This window comes from Blennius ocellaris, assembly GCF_963422515.1.
Source record: "Blennius ocellaris genome assembly, chromosome: 3".
Classification (NCBI taxonomy): domain Eukaryota; kingdom Metazoa; phylum Chordata; class Actinopteri; order Blenniiformes; family Blenniidae; genus Blennius; species Blennius ocellaris.
Window position 1 is genome coordinate 27,395,650 of NC_137652.1, and position 20,085 is coordinate 27,415,734.

A 20,085-nucleotide genomic window follows, 5' to 3' on the forward strand; every position below is an offset into this window, starting at 1 on the left:
ATTGTAATTTATTATTATTATTATTATTATTATTGTTATTTGAAGGGGGGCCCAAAAATAAAATCCTGCTTAGGGCCCCCATTTGGCCAGGGGCGGCCCTGTGCAGATCCGAGCTCAGGTTGGCAGGTTGAAGGTCACAGTTTTAACCCTCTGGCTTTGCTCTCGAGGAAACTCCCGGCCAACGTGCCTGGGGGGGCGTGGCTTGCCTGACTTGATTGACGGGCGGACGGACCAATCGCGGCGGTGCTCCGGTGGGGGGGGGGCGGTGCTCCGGGAGTGAGCGACGTTTCTCGCTCTGCCCTGCGGCAGTTTGGGGTTAATTTCCGCTCGGTCGCGGCCGTTTTCCACAAAAGCCTCGCTCAGCTCGTCCCCCGTCGACAGCCGTCGTCATGTCCAACAACAACGCCAGCAACAACCTGATCATCGCTCAGAGGGCCGTGAAGCAGCTCCGGCTGGAGGCCAGTATCCGCAGGATCAAGGTAGGGGGACGGCGACACGCGAACACGGAAGCCCGCTTGTTGAATGGCGGAGACGCGAAGTGACACAAAGTTACACAAAGTGACTCACGAAGTGACACACGGGACTCACGAACGCCCCGCTGTCACTTCGAACCGTCGAACCGCAGCGACGCCGAATTCCAACTTTACCTCGCTTCGCAGAGTTTGACTCGCGAGGCTCAGTTTGTGCGAAAAACAACACTTTAGTCATCAAAGTCACGATACGGGTGTCACTTGGTCAGAAAACAAGTTCTATCTATCTATCTATCTATCTATCTATCTATCTATCTATCTATCTATCTATCTATAATGTCATTTTGTTCTTTTTTGTGCGTTTTTGTCTTATTCTGTTTTCACAAATGGCTCCATTGTAGTTTTTTTTTTGTTTGTTTTGTTTTTTGAACTTCCTGTTTAGTTATTTTATTGGATTTATTTTTTCATTTGTCAGTGGTGTAGAATGGGGGTAGGACAAGCCTCGGCTTCTTCCTATCCCTTTTCGAACCAGTTAAATGTGCACTATGTTGAAATTGGATTCATTATTTATTTTTCTTTTCCATTGTTTCATCTCATTTTAATTGTTCCTTCATTCGAAATGAACAAATAGATCAATATCTATCGATCTCTCTCTCTCTCTCTCTATCCCGTCATCCTGTGGGAGGATTCATGGGGGGTTCAGGGAGGATTCATGGGGGGTCCATGGGGGGGTTCAGGGGCCCCAAGCTGATCCCTACTTATGGTTCAGGGCAGGAAACTCCCTAAAACAGTCACCAGTCCATCACTACATACTCACATTCACAAAAAGGGCAATTTAGGGTCATCGATTAGCCTCACATATGTTTTTGGACTGGGGGAGGAAACACACACACACACACACACGCACACACACACACACACGGGAAGAACATGTAAATGTAATACAAGGGTTGAAGAGAATGAGGAATGGCTTTACTGAGAGGCAGCAGCAAACCAAGTGGTCGTCATCCTCGTTTTGAAGATACTGAAGATAAACACGTGAATTTTCCAACATTTTTGTACATTTCTCAGCTTGTTTTTGTCACTCGTTCTATTCAATTATTCCCTTTTCAGGAATCTGGCCAATTACTGCACGGGTGTATTTTGGCAGATAACGTTGTAACCTTTTAATAATAATATAAAATGAACAGATTAATGACTTGATTTAACTGATACTCACTCTACTCTGTGGGCATAATTGAGAGCGTTCGTTCAAATTAATATCCCGTTTTCCTACAGGGAAAAAAAACCTTAGCGACATTAAACCTAAAGAAATGAGACTACATAGTCAAATCCTCCGTTATTTTGCACAGCTGCTTGCAAATGTCATGCAAAAACAAAGAAGCCGGTCAGTTTGTGTATGTAAATAAGAGCTGGTCATGTGGAAGCGCGCATCATACAGGTTGGAGAATTTCAGACTGTGACGGAAGGTTTTTACATTTTCTTTTAATCAGCGTTCATCCTTTTGAAGACTCCCACGTTTATTCCTCAAATGGGCCATCATACATCCCTTTTCTGCTCCACTTTATCCAGCGTGTGGTTTTGGAACCACTCCACACGGAAAGTTTCCCCCCAAAAAAGTGCCGTCAATGTTAATAAATATTGGGACAAACAGATCTTTTTGTCATATCGAGCAGTAACTCATGTTTCACAGCATATATATCATTTATTTAATAGTAATTCCAAGGCTGTTCAGCATTAACATAGATATAATATATTGCTTCAACGTTCTTTTTAAACACAATCTGCTGACTCGTTTATCATTTCTGTACAAGTGTATGAAGGAGAAGAGTTTTTCATCCCGTCATTTATTTATGTTGGTAACATAACACGAGTCGCAGCTTGAGATAACCTTGTGATTTTATTGTGACGCGTTTGTCCAGCACGTCTGCTCGGAGACCAAGAGCTCCGCCTCCTCCTTGACGTTGAGCATACCGTCCTCGCCGGGTTGCGTCCTGGCGCAGAACGGAGCGCTTCTCTGCATTATGTCTCTTGGTCGCAGTCTCAGCGTTTCCCCACCGTTACTCACTTTCACGCACAAACGTCTCACGAGGGCCACGTAGGATTCAGTGCAGACGCTTCTGCCCTCGGTTAGAAGCGCCATGGCGACGGGGCGGGGGGGTCGGCGTCGGTCCGGTCATGGGATTGAATTATAACCCGTCGTACCGCGCAACCACCTGAGCCACTTTGTGGCTGATCCCTGAGCAAACACCACCGGGCGTTTCCGTTTGAAAGAAGAGCTTTAGATTATCACTAAACTAACCTTTAATGTTTATTCCCTTTCACATCCATATTTTTTCTTCCAGTAATATCATCGTAGGCTCATGATTCAGTGCTTTCTGCTGGTTTACCTTTTGAGCCGGCGGTGGATTTACTCTCGGCCGTACGTCTGGTCCTGCAGGTGTCCCAGGCCGCTGCTGATCTGAGAAACTTCTGCTTGCAAAACGCCTCCAAGGACCCTCTTCTGATGGGCGTCCCCTCCAGCGACAATCCCTTCAGACCCCCAAAGTCCTGCTCCCTGTTCTGAGGTAGGCCCGGCCGTTTGCCCCACCTCAGCATTGGGCTGAAGCCAAAATGACACGCAGGTCTGCAAATCTATCAAACTGGCACCGTGTTTTTTAATCCATTTTGAAAATAATTGTCGATTTATATTTTTCGTTTTATTCATCACTTAATCGTTTAAACTACAAATGTGTATGTTTCCTCTCCTTTTTGTTTTTGTTTGTTTCAAAAAAACAGATTCTAAACTATGAATAAATGAACAAAAAAATAATGGCTAATAATCAGTGTTGTTTATGGTGATGATGGAATATTGTTTTTTAAATCAACTTTAAGACTTTTAATGGCTCTGGTGTTAAAGTAAACAGAAATCAGTACTGCACTGTTGGTAAACGTGTCCTAATACACACAGACGCACAGATTACATTTTTTAATTTAACTATTCTTTTATTTATGACTGAGTATTATTAGTAAATAATCTTCATTTCGTGTTTCTATGTGATATTGAATTATATTGATTTGTCATCATATATGGCGGCATGCTGAAAATATAAATAGCTGCCATTGGACAGTGGCTTATATATATATATATATATATATATATCAGTCTGTGATTCAGATGTTTTCCTTAGGCCTGCAGAAAAGGCCTAATGGAAGACTATATTAAAATTACAATTGTGCAGTAGGAGGCAATGCAATACATTGTGGGAGGTAATTAAATCACATATAAACCAATAGAATAGATATGGTTGGACACATAAGCAGCATTAAAACCAATAAATAACCTGAATGAAGGTAGCTGGGCAGATTACAAATATTATAATTGTAAAATGTGTAAATGAATCCATATGTTGTACAAGTTTTTTAAACTCAAAATCAAAACCAAGTAAAAAAAGTTTTTAAATTAGATATAAAATGTGTTCATGTTTAAATTGGATAGGATGATAATATTAATAACATAGTTTGTATGTCACTTTTCTAAACACAGTTGCAAAGTGCTTTTACATTAAAACCACGATAAAATATGTTCTGAAGTACAGATCAGAAGAAAGAACAAACAAGTGAACATCAGTTTATAAAAGCCAAGTGAATAAAAAGGAGTTTTATGACGGGACTTAACACAGGATATTGAGTTTGCCTGTCTGGGATCCTCTGGATGTGGATAACCAGAATGTTTATGTGTGTGTGTTGTTTATGCTCTGCTGGACTGTCGGCGTAATGCGTCTATTAATATAATGTGGGAAGAAAAGAAAAAAAAACACTTGTAATGGAAGAAAGATGTGATTTATTTCATTTCAGCTCAACAATAACGCACAATCTGTGATTTGTCTCGTCTTTAGTCTTGAGTTTCCCCTCTTTTGACATAAAATATGGACCGATTTAGCATGAAACACAGTTCGACTGGGAACTTCAGTTCATTGTTGACGATTACACTAAAGATAGCTTTGTTTTTGTTTTGTTTTTTGCTGCGGCTGAGTGGAGGCCACGGATCACCTCTGCTTGTAAATATTGCTTTTCATCTCAACCATTTATCAACCATCCCTTGTTTTTCTCTCCACAGCAGAAAGAAGCAAACATGGAGGATGTCTGAACTTTCCCGCTGAAGGCTTTTCTTCTGATTGATGTCGCTGTAGATCTACCAGCAGGGAGGATTCCCTTGGGATGGGGGGGATGGGGGGGGGGGGGGGGGGGGGGGGGGGGGGGGGGGAGTCACCGCTCCACTTCTTTGCCAAATCTAAATAGTATCATACGTCTCCCATGTCGCATGTTTAAAGCAGGGCCAAAACTCTACCAGTTGAAAAAAAAGAAGCTGTTCTCAACACTAGCCTGACTAATGATTAATCCGTTTCAGGTTCACTTTCCAGCCTACATGTCTGCTCTCAGTCTGCTGACTCCAGTGTTCGTCTCCAGTCAGTCAAACTCATTCAGACAGCTACTGACAGTGAAACCGAGAATGTTATTCTATAGATTCTGTCTATGCATACACTACATTTTGTATTGTCTTTTTATAAAACGCTACAAAGCGAGAAGGCAGATTTAACTGAACCGATTCGTGTCTTAAACCTCACGTGTTGCTATTCCGACGTGCAAACAAAACATCATGGTACAGATTTCTTCTTCTTTTCCCCGGTAAAGTGCACGTTATTCTTTAATAACATGGCGCCCCCTTCTCTGTACATATATGAAGCCTGTTATGGTTGTCTCTATTAACATAGACATGTTTCTATATTAATTAAAAACATCTTGATTCACTTTTTTTTTTTTTTTTTAGATGAGCTTATTTAATGCATGTCACTTGCAAGACACAAATGTTCATGTATCTCTTAAAATTGCTGAAGAAGATAAAAAAAACTTAATTATTTTCCACTCTGAAGTCACATTATACTACCTTTTCCTTTGTAAGCATCTTTTTTCAGCCTTGCTGCTGATGGAAAGATTTTTAAAATGTTATACGTTTTTGAACAATGATGCTGGATGTAATTGTTTTTTTTTGTTTGTTTAGTTTTTAAATCAGTCCTTTGTGCGAATAGCAGAAGAAAAAAATGTTTTTGGCTCACATTTTTCATCGTTTCTGTGATGTAATCACTCTAAGCCTTCAGTATGATGTTGCACCGAAAAGAAAAAGGTCACAGGAGATGTTACAGTCAGAGCCTCTTTGGGTTTGATGTTGAATAATTGCAACGTGACGAAAAGCACAAATAATATACAAATGTCTTTGCAAAGTAATATAATCGCGTCATAAATGTGCTGTCAACCTTAAATCAAGACCAACCTATTGATGTTTGTAACGAAATGGAAAATAAAGGATGTTGACAACAGAAGGCTTCGCTTCCCTCATTCATGTTTTTGAGCGCAGCGTACGGCGGCACAGACACTGAACAGGTGATGTCACAGTTCTTCAACTGCTTTTGTTCCAACTGATTTAAGAAAAAGAAAAAAATGCAGATTGAAAGGTGGTGAATGTGTTATAGCGTCATCGGAAGGATAAACTACAGTACTGTCGGAGCACACGGGAATCGTTCTCCCATGACCGCCAACCACCTCAACATTTTTACTTTCTTCAGTCACCTCTGAAGAGACGGAGCAGGCTTGGAGCCGACTTCACCTTTGACTGGTCATAATGTTGTGGCTGGTTAATGTACACTCACACACAGCCTCTTCAGAAACCAACTCTAAAATTTAGTTGAAATCTTTAATCACTGTAATGTTCTCATATGAAGAAATTTGCATTTTGGTACATTTTAAAAACGAGTTAATTACTTAAATATTTAATTTGTGTCAAACCAGAACTACTTTTTGTGGTTTTGACTTCCAGGTTGACGTGATCCTTGCCTATTCTTTCTCGGTGTACTCATGAAATTGTAAAAACACGCCGGAGAGCGACGGCGTCATCGATCAAGGTCACTGAACGTTGACAACTTTTCCCCTTGGAAGAATTTCTTTTAGTTTCGTGTGTGAAATTAATCAAACAGTCCTCCATTGCATCACATTAGAAAATGCACAATCAGCCGAAACTGTGTCCTTGTCATTGGATCTGTTAATATGTTGCTAGTAAAGTACTATTTCACCCTTTTAATACCTGGAAAAATGAATTATGAGTCGAAATGTCCACATAGCTGAAGCTCATAAGATTTCAAACACGTTTTTGCAGGAGCTTCGTCGGCAGCAAGATCCCTTTATAATTTGAGTGTCTGATTTTAAGTTAAAACTTCACAGTTGTTCCAAAAAAAAAGTACAATTAAAGGTAAAGTTTGAGTTTCTTCTTTCAGACCAGTGAGATGATGGTTCGCTGCAGCGCCAAAGATGATTTACCATCTCCAGGGCCATCGCTTGGGGCTTTCAGCTTCTCGTTGCACTGCCCCCTACAGGTCGGGCGTGCTCATAGCAGCTCTGAACCAGGCGTCGACGGCGGCCTGTGCCAATGAAGATTTTTTTGGGAGAAACGTCGAGGGGGAAAGTAGTTGTTTTTCTAAAACCCCAGGTACGTGTAAACATGTCTACAGTGTGACATTGACATGTACACTTTTTTTTTTTACTTTTAAACTTTTAATTATTTTTTTTTTAGCAGGGAGACTCTTCATTGGCTGACTCACAAACCTCCTGGCCCTGTTTAGTGATAATTAGCAGAAGCGCCTTCACCTGGTAACACAAGAGGAAGCAGCTGAATGAGGAAGTGAGGATACGTACCAACACTGACCAGGTTTGTACGTCTGTAAATCTGTCACTTTTCGGCTCCTCGGAGGGCTTCCCTGTCTGGACTGAGGAGAGTTCAGAGACGACAGGAGTCCAAAGGTTAAAGGTGAAAAAGGGATCAACCTGTCCTGGGATCACTTTGCAGAGTGTCAAAATGACTGTTGTTATTGGGCCCAGCTTTAACCAGAAACATTGCCGATTGAGGCTGTAACTGATTTTGAACCAAGGGCATTTAAAGTAATCCATTTTAAAGTGTATTGCATCTTATATACTTGGTATTTATATGTCACCAAGTTGTCATTTAGCTGGTCCGGCCCATTCGTGATCAAATTGTGATATTTACTGAAAAGGATTTTGACACCTGAACTTTAAAACATGTCAACAACATGTGCAAACAACCAGGTTTTTATCTTTTGTTCTGCCGACGCGTCAACGTCAATCTGTCATTAACTTCCTATTTCTCCTTCCATACCTGGCGCACCGTGCAGAATCCCACATGGATCCAGGACTCAACAGTTTGAATGAGCTGTCGAATGGCGCCTCCTGGTGGGGAGACGGGGACAAGCACAGTGACCAAGAAGAGTCACTGAGAGTGGGTGACAAATTCAAACACGGTGGTGTGCCAAGCATCCGATAGATGAAAGTTGTGTTGGGGGATTTTTTTTTATTTTGCAGGAGCACCTGAGGGAGAAGGAGGAGCATACTGCGCGGCTGCAGGACATGCTGAGATGCGAGCGGGACAAAGTAAGGTCGCGAGCATGAGACGGGATTGGCTGAATGTCCACCCTCTTCTTCATAACCGTCCTCTCCGGCGCCAGTGCAGCCGCCTGCAGCTGCAGTGTCGGCAGCAGGAGGCCGAGCTGCGGCAGCGGGAGCAGAACACCAGCAGGCTGAAGGAGCGCCTGTCGCAGCTGACTGACGGACACAGAAAGCGGGAAGCCGGTGAGCCACCAGCAGGCACCATACGAAGACCCATTCACTGATGTCCCCTGGGACTTTTCTCGCACCCTGCAACACTTCATCACCTTTCTGTCCAGCCATCGAGGTGCTGAACGCCCCGCACAAGATCAGAAGCAAAAGGGAGCAGGTGGTCCGACCTCTCAGGGCCGCTGCAAAGTGGGTTTTCCTGTTGCCCTCGCGTGCTTGGTGACCTCCACCTTTCTGCTGAGTCTGCGCCGGCTTCTCTCGCCCTGACGCAGGCATGAAGATGCAGCTCTGAGGGTGATGCTGGAGCGCAGAGAAGCGGAGCTCCGGGAGAACATGAAGCTGCGTCACAGTCTCACCTCTCTACTGCATGCTCTCAGGGTCGACATGGAGCAGGTCAGGAAATTATCTGCTTTTTTATTTATGTTTTTTATTTTCCCTTGACAAAAATGTAACTCATAAAAACAATTACCAGTATGCAACCAGGGTGAAAGTGTGAAACAGTCCTTGCTTATGTAAATAAAGACTGAAGCTTCATTTGCATCCCTTGATATGACCCTGAGTAAGAAATACGAGTTCAAACTGTTTGCTTTTTTTTTGCTGTGGTGTTTGTCTCTTTCTGAAAACCACACGCAGGAGAGAAGAAGTTAATTTAGTAGCCTGTTGAGCAGCTATCTGGTCCCTTACTGAAGACGATGATCGCTAAAGTCAGGGAGGATTTGTCAGGATCTGACAGTAGATATCATTTATGTTTGGTATGATTTATCGATCTCCCAGAGAAGGTGCTTTTCTGGGAAACGTTGCTCATATTATCCCAAATTTTACATCGCATGCGCTGAATGTATACAATTCCTTTTGACTAAACACTTGCAGTGAGCCTGTGGTCTATAGACCTACATGCTCTATCTGATCGTGATGGTATGAAGGGTAAGATATTTCATGATGCCCTCAACAAGGAAGTTGGTGATGTGATCCTGTGGACTGGAGAACCCCCTCAAACCAGTTTCTACATCCCAAGCCAGGGTTTGAATCTGTCTGTCATATCCTTTTCTCTCCTCTATCCCCTCACAACGACAGAATCGCAGAAAGCCCCGACCTCTGGGCCTGATGTCTGCCAAGGCTTCTTCCTGCTCACTGGAGTTTTTCCCCTTTCCACAATCGCTCATGTGGATCTGTTTGGTTTCTCTCTGTAAAAAGCACATAGAAATTACTGTTTGGTGCTGGAAAATTGAGCAACAGATTTCCTTCCTGTAAAATGTTCGTCTTAAGACCCTGTCGGACTCCTCGGAGGTTCCTCACGATGGAGACAAATCACTGGATCAAGCAGAAGTGGCACTTGGGGAGTACGTCACAGGAGGTATTGTCCGGAGCTGGAGGCAGGCTCAGAAGAAAGTCCAACATGTGCAGTCTGATGGTGAGCAGAGCGTGACAATATCAAGTCAAGTCAGCTTTATTTGTCAAATGTGCTGATATGTGTGACATACAGCCCAGATGAAATTTCGGTCCTCTCAGACCCATAGTGCAAATATATTAAGAGAGCAATATAAGGATTTTAAAAGTCTATACACCTAAATCTATACACCTTATAAACATATAAACAGTGAAGTGGTATGTACAATGTCTCTTATGAGGTAGAATGTTCATTTTTTGAGTGGGGGTGGGCATAATGTCAGGTGCCGGAGGGGAGGGGGGGGTGTAAGGGTGGCTGTGGCAGGGGGCAGAGGCAGAGGGGGGAGGGGGGGCAGAGCAGGGAGGGAGTTGAGTCTCCTGACTGCCTGGTGGCAGAAACTGTCTTTGAGCCTGCTGGTTTTGGCTCGGAGACTCTGAAGTCTCCTCCCCGACGGCAGCAGGCTGAAGAGGCTGTGGGAGGGGTGGGGGGGGGGTCACCTGCGATCCTGATGGCTCTGCGGGTGAGGCGGGTGTTGTATATGTCCTGCAGGGGGGGGGGGGGAGACACCAATGATCCTCTCGGCTGCCCTCACGATGCGCTGCAGAGTCTTGCGGCAGGATACGGTGCAGGCGCCGTACCACACGGTGAAGCAGCTGGAGAGGATGCTCTCGATGGTGCCTCTGTAGAAGGTGTGCATGATGGGGGTCGGGGCTCTTGCTCTCCTTAGTTTGCGGAGGAAGTACAGGCGCTGGTGTGCTTTCTTGGCCAGTGATGCTGTGTTGTTGCTCCAGGACAGGTCTTCAGAGATGTGCACTCCCTGAAGACCTGTCATATTTGTGCTTTAAACACTTGTTTTAGGTTTAGACGACTCTTCAGCTCTCCTGCAGAAGTGATGTACTTTTAAGTGGCGATGGCAAGAATTTCCTTCCCATCTATTCGGTTTGAAACTTAAACTCAACATCAAGCAAGCCCTGTGGCACTCATGCAGTTCAATATCTGGTGATTTGAATATGAGAATCTTCTCAGGCTTTATAACTTTGTAAGGTTGCGTACGTCATGGGGAGATGTAAAAAAAAAAATGAAAATCTGTCTGAATGCAGGTCAAAGTGGAGGAACTGACCACGAAAAGCTCCTCACTTGTCTTGTAACCGACCTGAAAGAGAGTCAAGAGCTGGTCAGGTTACAACAGCAGTTGCTTCAGGTACAAATCTGTTTTTTTGTTGCACTCTTCACATGTTCTCCCATCGATTCCTACCAAAGAAATGGAAAGAAACGATCTCTGTGGTTTCTTCATGCAGGACAGCATCGCCTCCCCTGTTCCTTCTGAACTTGGCGACTCCTATTTTCTCGAAGAGTGGGAACGTCTTCAACTGCGCCGTGCAGAGTTTGAGCACCAGAAGAGGACTTTTGAAAAGGAGCGACAGTCGTTCACCGACGCTGCCGTTCGATTGGGCAGAGAGGTGAAAACGCCAGCCAGTCAGTTTCTGGCTTCAAGATAAACGTTGAATGGAAATTAGACGAATAACTTGTCCCAGTGTGCCACAAGCTCAGGACACTCAGTTGTTTGGTCTTTAAATTGAGAATTGTAGGGGAGCTGGAGCCAATCCCAGCCGCCCATGAGCAAAGCTTAGGGTCATGCTGGAAACGGGTCCATTGCAGGATAAATCTAGAGAATCGTCGGTCACACCCACGGGCAATTTATTCAACAATAGGCCTCAAACTCAACATGCCCTTTATATTCCCTTCAGCCCAGATTTGAACCAGGGACATTCTCACTCTTGGGCAACGGTGCTTACCACTACGCCTGGCCTGGGCAAAAAACATTTCAAGTGACAATGATTTTTGGAATCTATAAATATGTTTAAAAAAAAAATCAATCTTGCCTCGAGGTATGTCCGCACCCGCCTGAAACTTTGACCGCGAGATTGTTTTGTGCCCACAGAGATGCGAGTTTGAGCAACAGAAAGCCTCTCGGCTGAAGCAGCAGTACCTGGGTGACTCGCCCGGCAACAACCGGAGTGACGGCTCTACTTTCAGTGAGCGAGGTGCACATTGGAATCGTGCAGGTCAACACGTGCTGAAACAAACACCGCCTCAATGTTAAACTCCAGGTGGTTTGGGGACCAGCGGCACGTCTGGCTGTCTCCCCGTGACCCCGATGTCCTCAACCGCCGTCGGAGTTCGAACCCCGACGACTCCCGAGCTCTTCTCGGCACTCGGTCTACGGTACGACTGCAGCTGAATGGAGATCTGGTGTCGCAGCAGGTGCTTGTATATTTGGTTCTCATCATCACCAGAAGTCCCACTGAAGTCTCTGTGTGGTAAATATGAAATAGTTTAAGGTGGCTTCACTATTAAATCTGTAACAAGTCTTCCACTGCACATTAGACTCATCGGTGTTCCAATGTGCCCCCGTGTCATTATTTACCCTTTTGTTTAGTTAAATTGCCAACATTAAACCTCAGCGCCGTCTCTTAACAAATGTCTCTTCTCTCAGATCCAGAGAAGTCCCTCACCCCTTGGAGTTGTTGGACAACGAATAGATGGGATGGTGCTGACTCCACATTTGAACAAGTCTTTTCAACAACATCAGCTATAATACCTATTTAAATTTTTAAATGACTAATAAAGGTTAACTTCTCAGTGGATGCCATGTTTGCTTTTTTAAAGCTCATTTTTCAGCCATTGATAAATATGATTGTAGATAAACATTGCACATTCGCAAAATTCTGGATTGTTGGTGTGCATTTAAAAATGAGTATGATGGAGGAAATTGAGCGAGAACAAACCATCACTGAGCCAGGGAAGATTTAAAATTAGCCCCAAGTCTCAGACATCACATGACGCTGATTGGTGTAGGTTCATGTCAGTCACTATGGTGTTAACCAGTGATTGGTGAGCTCCTAGGAAGCCCCGCCTCCTCGGGGCGGCTTTCTGCAGCGGCCCTGGCTGCTCACTCTCAAACGAGATTTAAAAAAATCTATATATTTTATTGAAGATTAAGTGTTGAAGATGAAGTGAATACAATTCAGGGCCCATTGTTAATGTTTCATTTGAAAAAGAAAAATGCTTCTTGATACCCGGGAGGGCAGCTCCCTGGTGCCACAGCGCAAAAAGTAAGAGACATTCGGATCAATTCAACTGTAGAGATTTTTTTTTTTTTTTTTTTTCTATGGGTGAAAGGAGACTTGTGATTGGTGGAGGCTGAAATGCGCCTCTCATGACCACTTGTGTCTAATTACCAATTGACAAGTTGAAGGCGAACACCTTGCAGGTGGCCCGCGAAGCTCCCGAGTCAACCGCCGGAACATCCGCCTCATGAGGAAGGCCGACCGGGGAACCGCCGACTCGGACGAACCGAGAATGACCGGACTACTCTGTGAACTTTTTAACCCCCTGCCGCGCTTCATGGAGTCCGAAAGCAGACGCTTCCAGCCGTGGAAGGACTACATGGGCTTGTGCGACACAATCAAAGCGATCCAGACCCGGAGGAGTCCCGACGAGGCCCCCCAGCAGGGGGTCGAACCCGGGGCACTCTGCGTGGTTCCGACGTCTCGGCGCGGGGTCGAACCCGGGGCACTCTGCGCGGTTGCGACGTCTCGGCGCGTCGGCGGGCGGACTGGGGGAGACGCGCGTCGCCTCGACGGTGAGCCGAACCCGCGTGACCCCTCGACTCATCGGCGCCCACCTGGCGGCTTCCCCGGTTCGGTTCCGACCGCGGCGGCGTGGCCGAAGCCTCCGACGAAAGCGGCCGCTGCTGCTCCTCCTCCTCCTCCTCCTCCTCTTCCTCCTCCTCCTCCTCCGCGGGGACCCAAGGAGCGCAGGAAGAGCCGGGAGCGCTTGCCGGGCTTCCCCGAGCACATGTTCTGCAGCTTCTGCAAGCACAACGGCGAGTCCGAGCTGGTGTACGGGTCCCACTGGCTGAAGACCTCCGCGGGACAGGTGATCTGCCCCTACCTGAAGCAGTACGTGTGCCCCCTGTGCGGGGCCACGGGGGACCGGGCGCACACCAAGCGCTTCTGCCCCAAGGTGGACCGTGCGTACTGCTCCGTTTACGCAAAGGCCCGACGCTGAACCAACAGGCCTGACTCAATAATGTCCAATTTTTTCTTTTTCTTTTTCTTTCTTTGCATGGTGTGGTTTTGTTAATCCGTGTGTTGGTTTGTTTTTGTGTGATTTGCTCATTAGGATGACTTGGATAATTTTAAATGCGTCCGCCTGCGGGGGGGGGGGGGGGGGGGGGGTTTGTTTTGTGAGCTACTTTCCAAAACGACTGCCAGCTATTATGTTTGGGAGGAAAGAGGGTAAAAAAAAAAAAAGTTGTTTCCTAAGTAATGTTTATTTGACATGGTTTTTTAAAACGTGGCCGACTGATATCCAGCTACACCTCTCCTGTTTATGCATTGAAGGTCGACGCACCATCAAACCTTTACTTAAAAAATAAAACTCATCAATAACACGTGAACATCATGTGACCATGTTGGTATTTAACCTTTATATGTGAATTGTTCTGTTGTGTGAAACTTTATATGTTAATGCATGCTATTTTATTTTTGAATAATTTATAAATGTCTAATTTGCATCTAATCTGAGTTTGTCATTTGTCACCCCCCCCCCCCCCCCCCTCAACATTGGCTGAATCATGAATAACAAGGCAATTCTTAACATGTCAACTGTGGAATGGGGGGGAAAAAACAGCTTTATTTTAAGAAAACCAACATAACGGAGTCAAAACACTGAACATCTCATCTGTCAATAAGGAAAATGTGATGAGTTCCTCCTGATCAACAAATCTTGGAAGGGAAAGATGGAACTTCAACGCAGGAAGTTTCTTGAGCTTTTCCCTCTCCGGTGGAAAACGTCCAGCTCTCGGTGGGCGGCCATAACTTTCCGACTGAAAGAACAAAGGGAAACTGAATTTTGTGAGACTTGATGTCGGGTCGAACGCAAAAGACGAACACCGATGAGATTGTCACCAACGACTACCATTTCTATCTCCAATTGAATGTCTTCTTTGCTAAACGCTTTTCAACTTGAGCCTTGTGGAAGAAAAGCATTGACAGTTTACTGGCTCGTACTCGCGGCGGCGGCGTGTTTGACTGACTTGAGGGAGGAAAGTTCTCTGATGAGACCACAGATCAGGTTTGTACCGTCCTCCTCACGACCCGAAGACTCTTTCTCCTTTTCCACTCTACATGAGGAGGAAATACAAAATGATGAATAGATGGAAAAGTTTCCATCACGAAATGTTAACTTGTAAGACGTTCAGGCTTGTTGGTTCATCGCCGTCGATCCTTGAACGTTGTCACTGCGAAACAAAAAACTATGAATCCTTGTTGGGGAAATATGGATATATACAAAAATGTGGGGGTTTTTTCTATTAAAGACTTTCGGAACGTGTCGCTGACCCACAACTATAAATAACACCGGAGGTGTAAGATTGTCCTGGTGTTGATACATGTATTTATTTGTTAGTTTCCCCCCCACTGGTCTTCATTGGCTGCATGGAGGTATCGTGGTTCGCACTCTTCACTCCCAGACAGGAAGTCACAGGTTTGAGTCTGTTGAGTTGCTCCACTTTCCTCCACCGTCCAGAAACATGCATGTGACGGTAAGTAAGTAAAGTTCATTTATTATTTATAAAGCGCTTTCCACAGATAAAATCACAAAGTGCCGTACAGGAGAAAAGGTAAAACAATATAAAATGTATATACAATGTGTAAATTTAAAGTGACACTAGTGAAAACCCATCAACCAAAAGCTCTCCTAAATAAACATGTTTTCAGATCCTTCTTAAAAGAGACAACAGAGTCCGCCAGGCGCAGAGACGGGCAGAGTGTTCCACAGTCGAGGGGCAACAGACTGAAAAGACGGGTCCCCTCGGGTCTTATAATGAGTCTTAGGGACCACAAGCAGGTTCTGACCAGAGGAGTACGGCTTCAGAAGGTCCAGGATGTCCTGTGGGTCCGGACCGTTTAAGGCTCTGAAAGTCAGCACTAGGACCTTAAAATCAATCCTGAATTTTACAGGGAGCCAATGGAGAGCCGATAAGACTGGAGTGATGTGAGACCTTCGAGGTGCACCTGTTAGAAGCCTAGCAGCAGAATTCTGAACGATCTGCAGTTTGTTCAGAGCCGACTTATTCAGACAGATAAAAACCGAGTTGCAATAATCAAGTCTCGTAGATATGAAAGCATTAATCATTTCCAGGTCTTTTTTTGACAACATTTTGTGAATTTTAGAGATGTTCCTTAGGTGATAAAAGCAATTTGGCACAAGCTGTTTTGAGTGTCTCCAGAGACATGGCCTGGTCAAACACAACCCCCGGGTTTCTGAGGCTGGATTTGACAGAGGAGCCCAGAGAGCCAAGGTGCTGTTTGATCAGCGGGATCTTGTGGTCTGGAGCAAAGATCAGCGTTTCAGTCTTGCTTGAATTTATCTGCAAATAGTTAGTGGCCAGCTAGTCTTTGATGAAGGAAACACACTCTAAGAACAATGGCAGACGATGGAACTCAGCATCATTAAAAGAACAATACAGCTGGACATCGTCTGCATAGAAATGATAAGATAAAGGGTAACTGGGGAACCTGAATACCATGTGTGTTACTGTGTGTGTCTGTCCTGCTTTCTTACATCAGATCAATGGTGTTGAGCTGCGAGTCCGACACGTCGTCTGAGCACGTGGATGTAAACGGGTCCGAGGTGTGCGTGCGCTCGGCATTCGCGGCAGGCGGGCCGGTGTCCTGATCACTCTGTGATGAACATTAAAAACAAGCTCTGCAAAAAGGTAAGCTCACAATGAAACCTCGTTCTTAATCAAGACAATCGCTTTGTAATCGGGACTCAAGACAAGCGACGTGGCGACTATTTCATAAAATAAGTCGGACGCAAAGGTCAACGGGAGAAAGTCGTTCTGTTCCCTTTCCTGGAGAAAAGAGTAAATTCTGTGAGAATGAGGCCGGATTGGAGGAGCATCTGGCTTCATCCCGTTCTTTCACAACAAATAAATGCATGAAAAATATTAACACTTTATTTGGGTTTTGTGCAAATTTACGATTTGAATTATTTAAGTGTATGCTTAACTATCTTGAGGACAATAATTTTAAAAAGTATCACATTTTAAACACCTCAGTTATTTAATTACTTAATCGAGGTAAAAATGAAAAAAATGAAACATTGACGTGTGAATATTCAGCAGGTTTTCCACCATGGGGTTAAGGTGTTGATTAAACATTATACACAAATTTAACTTGGGGAATGTGACGGCACAGCGATGATAAGAATAACTGGAAATTGTATCTTGTTGACATTAAAACAACTTTATGTTCAGTGCTTGAGAAGATAAGGTGACACAACCGACTGGACAGTGACTCGCAGACTATTCTAAACGGGCCGCGAACTTTGGTTTGAATTAGTTGGATATTATGAGATAAAAAGATGTAAACAAAGCCCAGAAAAAAGCAGCTGAGGGAAATGTAGTAAAAGCCGGCGCTGCAGCTGCTCCAGGCTTTTCAATGTCATCAAGTCCAGGCTTTGGTCTGATGTAGTGTATTAATAGTTCGAAGTGATAAAAAGCATGAATCCCCGTGTGGACGGTGGTTAAAGACGGCTCACCTGCTCTGTCGTCTCTTCAGAAATGTGCGCGGCGCCACAGTTGATCTCTCCCGCTCCAGTGTCTGCAGGCGAAGAACCAACTGCATCTGCAGGCGTCGCCTCCTTCTCCTCCTCTGGCATCTCGCTCACGTCGTTCGCCGGCGGGACAGTTTCCTGACGGCTGCGCTCTTCTTTGGAACTCGCGCGATCGGTGGCGTCCGGGTCGCAGCATCCTTTCGACTGGTCACCTTCAGTGACTTTCACCCGTTCCTCACGTATTTCACTCTCGGTTAAGCTTTGCTCGCTTTCTCGCCGTGGCTGGCTCTCCAACCGTTCCCCCTCTTCTTTTTCACTTTGCTCTTCTTTTACCAGCTGACCTGGTCGGTGGATTTCTTCAGACGAAGCGACAGCAGCCGGTTCGGCCTCACCGACCGTTCCCTCTGGATCAGACTCCGCCTCCTCGCCGCCCGAGGCGGTGGCAGTGACGTGGGCGTCGGCCTCCGAGCTGCGTGTCCACAGACAGAAAGCAGCACGTCACCTTCACTCTCGTCGCGTGTCACACCCGTATAACGAAACGAAAGTCATTGTCTGAACTGATTTAGCAGTGTAATAATCTGAAAGCTTCCGTCATATCGGGGATGCTTAGATTTAAAATGAACCTGTGAAAGTCATGTTCCCCTGGGGGGGAAAAAATAACCCTTTATGACCTGCCTTATGTTTGGGAAGTTAAAACCATTTAAAGCGAGTTATACATGTTTTATAATTGTGTGTGACTTGTGTGTCTAAACCTACAATCTGGGCCAGCACACGACCACAGAGTGAAGGTCACAGTCTGGACCACTGGCACACTTCAGGACCAACACGGGGTCCAATATGATCTGGATTGAGCTGAACCACTAAAATAACCTTGTATAATAATGATTGAAATGCTGATTAACATCATAGTTTGCACAATAATAATTCAAATATGTTCACATTGAACTTAATTGACGTCACAAAATTGAAGAAGTTGTATTTCCGCATTTCAATTCCAACAAAATATAATTTAGCGTCCTTCCTTTACGGCCTACAGGTTCTATGTGAATGTTGGACCCAAAAATCACGTTGTGCGTTATTTATCAAATCAGTTGAGAGATCGTCAATCCTGTCTGCCTGTGTGGAGTTGGCATGTTCTCCTGGTGTAAGCAGAGGTTTTCTCCTCCCACGGTACAAAACAGAGGCATCAGGGGCTGGTTGCTGCCTCCAAATTGCCAATTGTGTGTGATTGTGTGTCTCTCTGTGTGTGTGTTTGCCCTGTGATGCCGACGACTCTTAAGAAGATGGATGGATGTTGTTTGTCAAGTGTCAGTGATATTCTGACTCAGATCTCTGCTCCCATTATTGTTTTATCTATTCAAATTCAATAATAACGTTAAAAAAACAAAAAAAAACACAAGAACATGATGAGTTAGACCCTGACCTGTTAAGCCCTCCACAGTGGCTGGACTGAGTCTCTTCAGGAACTGAAGGAGGCGAGGGAGGAAGACGTGAAGGTAAACTCTCCTCTGCAGGTTTCTCACTCTGCATCTCAGCGCTCGCCGTCCCGTTGTCACATTTCTGTGCCAGTAAAAAATGGCTCCTCTCCTTCTCCGTCAGCCCGCACATGCCCATCCGTCTCTTCTTCTTTGGAGGTGCCCCCACTGTGGACTCCTTCAGTGCTTCTTTCGTCTCGATATGGGACGAGTCGCTGGCCTGGCTGCAACTGGCTTCTTCATTTTCCTCAGGGTGACTCTGATGGTTCGCCGTTGCACACAGTGGCTTCTCTGATGCGGCGTCGCAGGATCCGTCGACTTCTTCAGCGATCTGGACACCCTGGAGGTGATCAGTGCATGCCGGATGTTCCTCCACAGCTACTTCTTCCCCGTCCTTTCCATTCTTCAATTCGTCACCATCAGTAGGATTCTCTGAGACTCTGGGCTGAGAATCAGTGTTGGGATTAGTGGCAGTCGTCTCTTTTTGCTGTGGGGCTGCCTCAGTGGTTGAGTGGACATCTGTTGCTTCATTTGTTGCTTCTGTGTGCTTTTCCTCAGCTGAGGGATGCTGTTTTGTGAGACAGGACTGCTCAACTGCCTGAGCCTGTTGATCTATAACCACAAAACATTCCGGCAGAGGGAATTGCTCCAGTACAGCAAGTACAGAGTCCTGAAATATTAATTAAAAAAAAGTCTAAATTGCTTGACAAAAATAGAAATTATGTAATGTGTGCATTTCTGTGTAACACAACTATTCATAATAAAACATAAATGTAATATCTGTTTTCAAGATCATTGAGCCAAATATCTAAATAACCAACCAATTACATGACTACAAAAAAAGGTAAATAGAGACTGTCAAGAGGAGATTTTGAAGTTCAGCCTGAGCATCAGAGATGGAAGCCAGAGTATATTATCTATTATCTATCTGAGTTGAGGGAGTTTGAGGAAACTTCCCACTTTTCCAATGGGAATTCCGAAGTTTGACAGTATTTCTCTCAGACAGACCTTGAGATGCCGATTTCACAGGAACTCAAAGAAAAAGTAGGAAACATATCAGAGGTATTGATTTTCTGACATCTTCACCGCGACAGTTCTATTTCAGTCACACATATTACCTGTGGATGTTTTGTAGCTTCAACAGTTTGAAAAGTTTCATGGTTTAAGTTCCTCTTTCTGGATCTGAGAGACCGAGGTGGTGCTCCATCCTCTAAAAAACACGAAGACATTTTGTCTATTAGATATTATATCACAATCTGCTGTTGTAACCTGACACAATCCACTTAAACTAGCATGTCTTATTTTAAAAAAGCAATAGCATTTTTTTTTTACCACAGCAGTTGATATTGGGCTTGACTTTGACCATCTCTTCTTTCTGAGGAAGAAAACATAATTATCTAAAAATGTGAGAAACCTTTATCTAAATGCGCTAATTTAGAGCTAGCTACTAGCTAACTGTAACACA

At 44.7% G+C, this 20,085-nt stretch overlaps 2 protein-coding genes across 2 annotated transcripts; both read left to right on the forward strand.

Moving 5' to 3' along the window:
* Nucleotides 1-7,698: 7,698 nt before the first annotated feature.
* LOC308145083 (afadin- and alpha-actinin-binding protein) lies at nt 7,699-12,059 on the forward strand (the record flags this gene model as incomplete). The annotated part of the gene is made up of 11 exons (XM_080516416.1): nt 7,699-7,794; nt 7,878-7,946; nt 8,021-8,144; nt 8,240-8,318; nt 8,402-8,522; nt 9,396-9,540; nt 10,617-10,717; nt 10,815-10,976; nt 11,459-11,561; nt 11,628-11,742; nt 12,014-12,059. The coding sequence occupies 11 exons, from the start codon at nt 7,699-7,701 to the stop codon at nt 12,057-12,059; spliced, it is 1,161 nt and encodes a 386-aa protein (XP_080372542.1).
* Nucleotides 12,060-12,924: 865 nt separating this feature from the next.
* nanos3 (nanos homolog 3) lies at nt 12,925-13,590 on the forward strand (the record flags this gene model as incomplete). The annotated part of the gene is made up of 2 exons (XM_080516428.1): nt 12,925-13,224; nt 13,333-13,590. The coding sequence occupies 2 exons, from the start codon at nt 12,925-12,927 to the stop codon at nt 13,588-13,590; spliced, it is 558 nt and encodes a 185-aa protein (XP_080372554.1).
* Nucleotides 13,591-20,085: the final 6,495 nt, after the last annotated feature.